A 9,502-nucleotide genomic window follows, 5' to 3' on the forward strand; every position below is an offset into this window, starting at 1 on the left:
ATATTTGATTATATGCCAAAACCAACTTGTTAAAATGTAACAAATTATCCATATTTAAAGTTAACTACAACCAAATCAAGTTTTTGAAAATTTAGGGTGTTTCCTAAAAATATAGGGACACTCTTGAGTGACAAAACTTAAGACAGTGTAGGAGTAGGGAGCACGGCATTCAACCAACAGTGGTTAGTTTGCATTTTTTCCTCGAAGTTTTAACTTATACTAATTCCATTTTAGGATTAAATCTTTAAAACTAGTTTTTAAAACAATTATCAAGTCACAGACAAATCATGAACAGTTGGGTTTATTTCAACAGCAAGTTTGAAACTCTTGCCTTAGGCAAGAGCACTACAGTAATTATTTCAGGAATAGACAATTTCCTACACTGTCAAATATATAAAAGTTCCTTTAGCACTTTCCTCAACACTGACCAACAAGCAGATTCAGTCCATATTTGCTTTGCTCTATCTACTGAGTCAATCCAAGCTTCTTCTTCAGAGACTCCGGCATCTCGGGTGGAGGAGGGCGAGGAAGCCTGAAGTAGACCTTCACAGAGTCATAGATGAACCACTGCAGTGCAGTCAGCGTGCCGATCATGATGATACGGGCAAAGAGTCCCTTCCATACACCTAGTTGAAATGTGAAACGTGAATGAGAAAAATGTAATATACCCAAAAGTAATCTTCTTTCTTTACAGGGAAAACAATACTACCTTTAAATCCAAGTCTCTGGAGGACCTGAGAAGCACTGCTACCTTTCTCTTTATTCAGCACAGACACCACAGAATCAGCAGGGTGAGAAACGATTGCACAAAAGACTCCAGCTGAAACAAGTCAAGAAATATGATGCGACATGAAGTCAGTTAAAAAAAAAAAAATCACATCGTAGCCAACCTTTTCATAACTAATTAATAAAATTTTCCTCTAGTGCTTAAAAAATATCAGAGTTGGAATGAGACTGACAAGAAAGTTTACGAAGCAGTCTATTGTAATCCTTCAAGTTTTTATATTCAGATTCTAATCAACTTTCTCTTATATTAAAAATTTGTTCTTGAAAAACTAAAAAAATAAATAAAAATGGTGCAGCAGTGAAATCGATCATTCCCAAACTTAACCATGACATGGAAACCATGAAACAATTCCTTCAGGAATGAATTAGCAAGTATTTATGAATCCTGAAAGGCATATAAAATTCTATGGGAAGATAGAACTTCTTTGAAATATTTTTCCTCACAAGAATAAGCCAATAGTGAAAATATTTGTCCTTAATTTCAGAGACAAGCACGTCCTAAATAATTCATACCTATGTAACCTGCCACAAATGTTACAACCAGCTGCTCTGCCTTTGAACATTCACTTCGGGGCTTAGGAACCACAAACTTGTACAACGCTTCAACAGTCCGTTCAAAGCAGGCGAACTTCATCATGGTGTATGGTATCTGTCTCATCCAGAGAGGAGCAACCCCCTTGTAGAATCTAGAAAATCAGGAGACATTTTACTCAGTTGCATATATTCATCTACCAGAAATGTCCATCATTAACAGAAGTGTCCGCACACCAGTCAAGTCCTGATAGTAAAAAATGGCAGCACAAATGTATGCCATTTCTATCAGGACCTAAGACTAACATGCAGGTATATTTATCTCACATGCCAATGACTCAAGCACCTTTGACTGTACAACCAAAAAAGTTGTTGGATGTTTCCTGACTGGAACTACAAGAAACAAGAAGTTTACAAGCAGAACTCAGTTCAAGATTGGCATCCACAAAGGCGGATCTAAGGAAGCATGTTGTGGCCTGATGACATGCAAATTCTTAACTGTGAACACAGATGACAAGAATACTAATAAACCCTCTCCAAAAGTTAACAGTTAACATTCAGGTCAAATATCAAGTCATTTGTAAACTGACAAATGGTTCCTACTTTAGAAAAATCCTAATTCAAGACACAAGCCATGTATCAACTTATCCTTGCCCCTGGATTTTATATTCTATTAAGGGAGGGAGGGGAGAAAGATAAAAAAAAAAATGTGGTTCCTGCAAATGCCTATTTTCATACTATAAATTTGAGAAAATGCTTACTTACGCGTTTAAGCCTTCTTCCTTATACATTTTGGGAGCTGCATCCCTCAGAGTGTTGGCATAACCTGGCTGGGTTTGAATTCGAACCTTAGCAGCTTCCATAGGAGCCAGGGCAATGTCAGCAAAGAATTCAGCACTGGCAGAGGCGGCCAAATATAGTGATGTGCGCCAGAGATAGGTGTTCTCCTAATTGAAAAACATAAGGGGCACGGATTACTGCTGCATTGGCTGTTTTCAATTTAACTTTAAAGGACAGTTCTAGAAAACAGTTAAATTTCAGACATTTTAAGTGTTTCTTATCACACAGTCCACAGATAACACAAAGATATGAGACTGAATATGTTTATCTTCTATAACTTCATCAACCACAGTGCAATGTAAATACTTTTTAAACACCTAGGCGGCCAAGGATTGTTGGTCCTTGAACTACACAAATGACTCTGTGGAGTGTTCCACAAGTGACCCCTGCTGGACCCTTGTGCTAAATCCAGTTAGGTCAAATCTGGGCCAGAACAGAGATCACTTTCTGAAAACCCCTCAGACTGTCTGATTGTCCTTCTCTTATTCCCTAATGACACTGGTTCCAATGTTCTGGCCTAGGGAAGTGTGCAAGGCATTTTCCCCTTACCAGGGATAGGTCACACCCCAGTACTGCCCCCAATTCATCTAGCCCTGTCCTATATAACCCCTTAGTACCTGTCAAGTGGCACAGAGGACATCCATGACACGTCTTGCTAACACCCAAGATGAGCCTTTTGAGATAAAGCTGGAGTTGTCAACATCTTTCTTTGATCTCTCAGCGCTAAAAAATTTTATCGAACAAAATCCCAGAATCCTTCTCTTTAAAAAACTAAAATCCAAATTATTTGGAAAGCAGCAGTATACAACATAAAGAACACTGAACTCTAATGATATACATGTTCTTTTTCTCATCCTGTCTCTGCAAAAACAGACTTATGATGTGAAACATGTTGCTCACCCTGAGACCACTAGTTCTAGAACAAGGTGGGTCAGACAAAAACCTAAGATACTTTTGGTCTTAAACTTTTAAGTTAAAAGCTCATGACTTTCAATTTCAAAGTTAATTTACATACCTCGCCAAGCATGTTGCTATACAACACTTTGAAGACTTCATAAAAGCCAAACTTGCAGAGCCCCTGCATAGAGTAGCCAATGAAAGTCGGAGCCCATCCTTTAGCCAAACCTCGAACACCATCTTCTTTAAGTGTAACTGAGAATCCATTAAATATGCCTTTGTACTTCTGGGGGTCCACCTGTATTTAAAACAAGAAAAAAAAAGTAATTAAATGTATCAAAGAACTACCACTTCTCATAAATATTTAATTTTGTTATTATTAGTTTTTCCTTTTGGTTCTAAAATAAACTTCAGTAACTACACAAAAAGTAAATACAAGCTCACATATGCTATCGGCTTAATAGCTATAAAGTACTTTTGTACATTAAAGTCTAGTGTTCTTTCAGTTAGACTTAAGTCTCGGAGAATTAGTTAAGACGATAAAATATCTAACAAAAAATACACAATAAAACTGACTCTTTAAGAGATTTTTCAGCACCAATTATATCACTTAAAAAAAAATAGTGTTAAAGCTACTGCCTAAATAAAAGACAACTCTATAGGCATACCCTGGAGATACTGCAGATTCAGTTCCAGACCACCGCAATAAAGAAAATATTGCAATAAAGCCTCACAAATCTTTTGGTTTCCCAGTGAATATAAAAGTTATATTTACACTATACTGTAGTATATTAAGTATGCAAGAGCACTGTCTAAAAAATAGTATACATCTTTAAAAAAAAAAATACTGTATCTATGAAGCACGATAGAAGAGTGCAATAAAGTGAGGTATGCCTATATATCCTTAACATGTTAGCCCATTAAGTAGGTTATACTATAAAATTCTGTGAACTTAAGACAAACTAAATACAAGTTAAAAAGGTACAGCGACATAATGAAAACCTGTCTTTTGACTTAAATTCACTTTAAAAGACATGCATGAGAAGTTTTAGTGAAGGTATATTTCATATCCATTCTATTAACTAAATGGGAAAAAAAATCTTATCTATTTCTGCCAGTACTAGAAGGGCTGGTATACGTCACCTTCCTCTCCCTGCTAATATTTCACCTTCCTTTCTCTTTTAGGTAAGTAGACTTCTAATCCTGTTTGGAACAAATAAATTTTTGAGGTTTGATTATTTTTGTTGCAATAATCCTAATTAAGATATTCTAATTGTAAAAAAACAAAAAACAAAAACAAAAACCACCTTTTAAGCAAGTGAATATACAAGAAGCTAAAGCCATAAAATTTTAATACTAAGATACTGAGTATATTTTTTAATTTACATAGTGCGCTCTGCCTTAATGTTATCAATAAGTAAAGATGTGAAGTAACTTTACATAATACACAAAGAACGACTACCTTCACTCTGATATGTAAGTGCTTACTTATAAAATGGCTATCTGAAGTATAAAGAACCAGTAGGCCTTGAAGAGAACTCTAGCCAGAACAGAGTCCAGCAGCAAAAAAAAAAACATTTACAGCCAGAGTCTGAGATCCAACAATCTACCCACACTCTTATTTTAAAATAGGCATTTCTTGGATTAAAACACTAAGTAAAATAAAGTTCATGAGTTTAGAAATTCAGGTTTGGTTTCGTATTAAAGTTTCTGGGCTTGTAATGTTTTCAAATTCTTTTCATTTGTGAAGTCCTTTAAGATTATTTGAAATTAAGTCACACACAAAAGATCCGTTCAACATTGTCATCTCAATACCAACCTGCATACGGCATTTCACTAAATCCAGAGGAACCACAGCAGTGTGTGTCAGACCACAACTTAAGACCCCACCAAAGCCACACAGTGCATAAAACTTCATGGAGCCAAATTCGCAACTGTACTCTGTAATAAGACAAGACACGCCATGCATTTTAATATAAAACTCATGTTACTGGTTATCAACTTACCTCCTGGATAGTTAGGTTTCCACATAGCTTGTTAGTAGATGATTACATCTTATATCTTAACAGCCATGCTTCAACAATATGCTTTATTTAGCCCAACATGCAAAACAAACCTGCATTCTGCATTTAACCAGATCTAGAGGAACCAATGCTGTATGTGTTGTGCCACAGCTAATAATTCCTCCAAGTCCACAAAGGATAAAGAATCTGCCAGATCCATAGTCACAGCTATACTGCTCTGTTTGATTGAAAAAAAAAAAATCAAGTAAGTATTTCTTCAGAGAACACTAAGGTCGATGGGAATGAGAGAAAACTGTTTCCCTGTGAAATAGTACTATCATAACTGAAAAGCTTTGGCCACCTATGTATAATTAAGTTGAAAGATGATTTTTCACCTAATACAAGTAACAAGAAATTCACTGCCAAAATCAAACAATCACTTAAAATTATGAAGGTTCTATCTATGAGATACTAGCTATCTCTTATTTTGCCATATTAATAAAAAATGTTTTCTATATTAATGGCTCTTCCAATTAAAATAAAACTTCAAATTATTAATTGCTGATAAGAACACACTAAAGAGAACAAATCAAACTCAGAGCACTTGCCATATAAAAGCTTCAAATGTCTAGGTTTACCTCAGCCACTGACCAATACAATCCCCACTTATGGATTCCTATAGTATAAAACTAGAGAAATTCCTGCAGTCAAATACATTAACCACACAAATGACCTTAACTTTAACTTTCTAAATTGGAGGACAGAATGCTAATGTAAGGATTTTTTTAACCACACTAGACATAACAGAAACACATACATGATTTTAAAAAAAAAACATTAGGTTTTTACAGGAACAACGTAGGTAACATTTTCAGGACTTCTATAATTTGGTTTTCACAGTTCTCTGTACATACACTTCACTGGGATTTTAAAATATACACAATTCAGTTAAAGCTGGGTCTAACTACCAAGAATCCCAAGAAATAAGACCAAAGGGATCCCCACCAGTTATTATTTCCTTTCTATGGCCTACGTGAGACTGCAAGTTGCCTCCTTCACCAATCGTATTTAAAACAAGAGACCCAGTTCTGTCACACACTTTGGGTCAACTACTATCAGACTTCGGAAATACCAACCTAAGGGAGAAGGGAGCATTTTTAGAGGAAAATTAAAGCCAAATCGAAGAAAAGCTAATGCAGTTAGAACTGCAGGCCAGTGGTTAAGAAGGAGACTTTACCCAATACTTAGTCTGCTGACCAAGGGCTCCCGGCACATTAAGATAAGGAGCTAGTCAAGGCTTCTATGCGTCCACTCCCCCTTGAGGACGTAGAGGTCACGGATGGAGCTGTGCCAAGGCCCTTCCATGCCCTTGAGGGAGGGCCAAGGATCTGATACCTGGTCTAGAGAGGATAGGGTTGACATCGCCCGGCAAGCAATCGGGCGCCGTCCTGCGGTGCAGCGGGCTGGGAGCGTCCTTCCCTGCCCTCCAGGACCGGCCCAGTCCATGGAGGCCGAGCGGACCACGAGTGCACATAATGACCGTATCGGGACAAAGTCTGACCTCACCTTCCACAGCGGCGGCCGCCAAGTTGCGGGAGCGGCGTGGGGGCCCCGGGGGTCCGGAGGGGCTGCTGCAAGGGCCTGCGAGGCCATCGTACACCAGCTGCAGGTGAGGCGCGTTGAAGGGGTTCGCCCGCGCGAGGTGCGCCACGGACGAGAACATCTTCCTGGGGGAAGAAGGACCGGCAGTCAGAGGAAAGGCAAAGGGGGCCGTTTGGCCGGCCAAAGTCACCCTGGTACCCCGGCATTCCTTTTCCCGCCTCCGCGCCCTTGAAGAGGTCATGACGGCCTCCCCACAAGAAGAGGCCAACTGGGCCTACAGCCAAAGCATCGTGCCACAAGGGCTCCGCGCTCCGATCCCCGAACCTGCCCCAGGGAGGGCCGGACCACACTCGTACTCTAAGATGGCGAACAGACGACGCTCCTCGGAAAGGCTGCAGCTCACAGAGGCCGAATGTCCTCCGAGCCCTTAGATCTGTGCCCTTCGCTCGTCGTCAGCGTGACGTATACAGGGACTCACTACAGGCAGGCGGCACCCATTGGCGGTGAAGAGCGCCGCGGCCGTTAACGTCATCGCGTTTTCCTAGCAACGCTATCCCCGCCCCGCCCGCCCCAGCCCTTCCGGCCTGGCCTCTGCGCGGGAGGATTCCTTCTGCGCAAGTGCGCGTTCTGTGCCTGGTTTTCGTGTAGTGTGGGGCTTGTGCCCTTGACCTCCGCTTTTTGTCCCTTCACTTTGAAATGTCTCTCCGTGACGCTGTGGCTTCAGTTCTTTCCCTTTAAGTGAGTCTGAGTATAGTAGTAGCTTAAAAAAAAAAAACACAAAACGATTGCTTGACGTTATGCTTGACGCTGTTGCGTTTAGAATGTCACTGCAATATTTTGTCAACAACTTCTGCCATTATGGCACATTGTTTTTTTCGTTCCGTTCGTTGACATTACATGTAGGGATGTCTGCGTTTTTCATCAGACTTCAGGGAAGTATTTTGAAAAGAAATGTGCAGCAAGAACTAAAATAGACAAGACAACTTGCTGCTTCATCACAATGGTGTATATCACATATGAAAACATTCAATAAATGCTTTTTCATTCCTTGGGGTCCAGAGATGAACTAGAGTGAAAGTGACTGGCAGCATATTTTGCGTGTTTAATTTAGAAAATCTTCATTAGATTCAGTTCAGCAGAGAAGACCCACTTTCGGAAGAGTCTAGTAAGGGGGGTCAAAACTCAGAGGAAAGAGTAAAGATAGGGAATACATCATTTGGAGTCACTTTAACCAAACTGCTAAAATTAACATAACGAAAGTTGAGGGATGAAGGACCTATTCAATTCTTGTTCTAACTAGCCTGGGAACTTACACTTTTGAACTTTCCAGTCTTGTGTCCAGATATTTATCTGGACATATACCAGACCTCTGATTACACCTGAAAGGCTTAATTATCCAGGACCTGACATCCAACATTCAGACCACCTGACATCTGACTAATGATCATCCTGGACCAATTCTAGGGCTAAGAATGAAGAACTGATAATTCTCAAGAATGTACATTTTACTTATAAGAACTCTAAACTTTTTTCTTTTTTTTGGAACTCTTTATAGGTTTTTGCCTAGTTGTATTCCCAAGACCCTTGAATAAATCTTTTGTCATTTATTTCTAGACAAAGTCTCCAGACTCTTTTGGGGCTCATTCCACACCTCTGTTAGCATTCTGGCTCTTACATTTTGGGGTGTATGGAGAAGACTCATGTAACAGATTACACGAGTCTTATTGTTGCTTGACCAGAGAATTTCAGTTCTTGATAAACTAACCTTGAGAATTTACTTGATCTCAATGAACCCGTTTCTTAAATGTAAGATGAAAGCAGTGTGGGCCTCCTGCCATGAGCTTGCCACTTTACAGTTACACAGGGCCCTGTGCTTGGTTTAATGCTCTGCTGTCACTATTTTGAAATTCTTAATAATTTATGAACATGTTAAACAAAACTCAACCAAGTAAATTTGAAGATGTAGTTGGCTTTATTAAGCGATTTATGAATTGGGCAGCATCCCATCTAGCAACTAGAAAGTTGCGCTGAGGGGTTGCACAAAATGGAAGGTTTTTATAGGAAGAAGTGTGGACAAGGAACTATTAACAAAAGAAAGGAATTATATTTAGACCAGGATATCTTCTTTTGGGATAAAGGGAAAGGCAAGCATTTTTATCCTATGAATTGCCTCTTCTTTAGGGGAAGGGGGTGTATGGAGAAGACTCATGTAACAGATTACACGAGTCTTATTGTTGCTTGACCAGAGAATTTCAGACTAATTATTAAGATTACATTTCTGGGAGAGGTTGAAACTGCAGTTAGATCAGATATTAAATCTAGGTTTGATATCATGGGCTTTTCACATGAGTGATGCCATTTGGGGCCTGTGGTTTTCTCTTTAACAAACAAGAAGGTCTGCATTTTTCATTTTGCATTGGGCCCTACAGATTATGAAGCTAGAACTCGATGGGAATAATACCCATCTTGCAGAGGTTATGAGAACTAAGCAAGATCATTTCTACAAGTGGAGATTTTTAGCCAAGGAGTAGAATTGGGAAAGGAGTCAGTGGATGGGAAATTACTAAGACAGTAAGATAATTCTTGCTGAAGGCAGGCCAAGCTAATCAGATATCACTCGATCAGATATCGAGATTGGAGGATTCTGGCTAACCGACTTGACAGAATTCTTGTTATACTTGGGCTCTTAAAGAACAAATCCAAGAATGGGCCTAGTGGAGAAAGGGCTCAGAGTAGCGTAAAGTTTGGTCGAGGAGAATCTTCTTACCTTCTAGGATCTTCTGCAATAGGTTCTGGAAGCAATGGGAGGCATCGATAATTGCTCTTGAGGAGGATCAGCAGAC

At 39.4% G+C, this 9,502-nt stretch overlaps 1 protein-coding gene and 1 non-coding gene across 2 annotated transcripts; both read right to left on the reverse strand.

Annotated features, from left to right (window-relative positions):
- Positions 1–285: 285 nt before the first annotated feature.
- On the reverse strand, positions 286–7,172 carry SLC25A3 (solute carrier family 25 member 3). The gene is made up of 8 exons (XM_039874037.1): positions 7,016–7,172; positions 6,624–6,784; positions 4,874–4,995; positions 3,173–3,352; positions 2,083–2,264; positions 1,300–1,472; positions 710–820; positions 286–626 (listed from the first exon to the last, which is right to left on the reverse strand). The coding sequence occupies exons 2-8, from the start codon at positions 6,778–6,780 to the stop codon at positions 466–468; spliced, it is 1,086 nt and encodes a 361-aa protein (XP_039729971.1). The 5' UTR covers positions 6,781–6,784; positions 7,016–7,172; the 3' UTR covers positions 286–465.
- Positions 1,542–1,788, reverse strand: LOC120611775 (small nucleolar RNA SNORA53). Its single transcript, XR_005655288.1, has one exon. It is a non-coding gene; the product is annotated as a small nucleolar RNA SNORA53 (small nucleolar RNA).
- Positions 7,173–9,502: the final 2,330 nt, after the last annotated feature.

The sequence above is a fragment of the Pteropus medius genome, unplaced genomic scaffold (genome assembly GCF_902729225.1).
Source record: "Pteropus medius unplaced genomic scaffold, Ma_sr-lr_union100, whole genome shotgun sequence".
NCBI lineage: Eukaryota > Metazoa > Chordata > Mammalia > Chiroptera > Pteropodidae > Pteropus > Pteropus medius.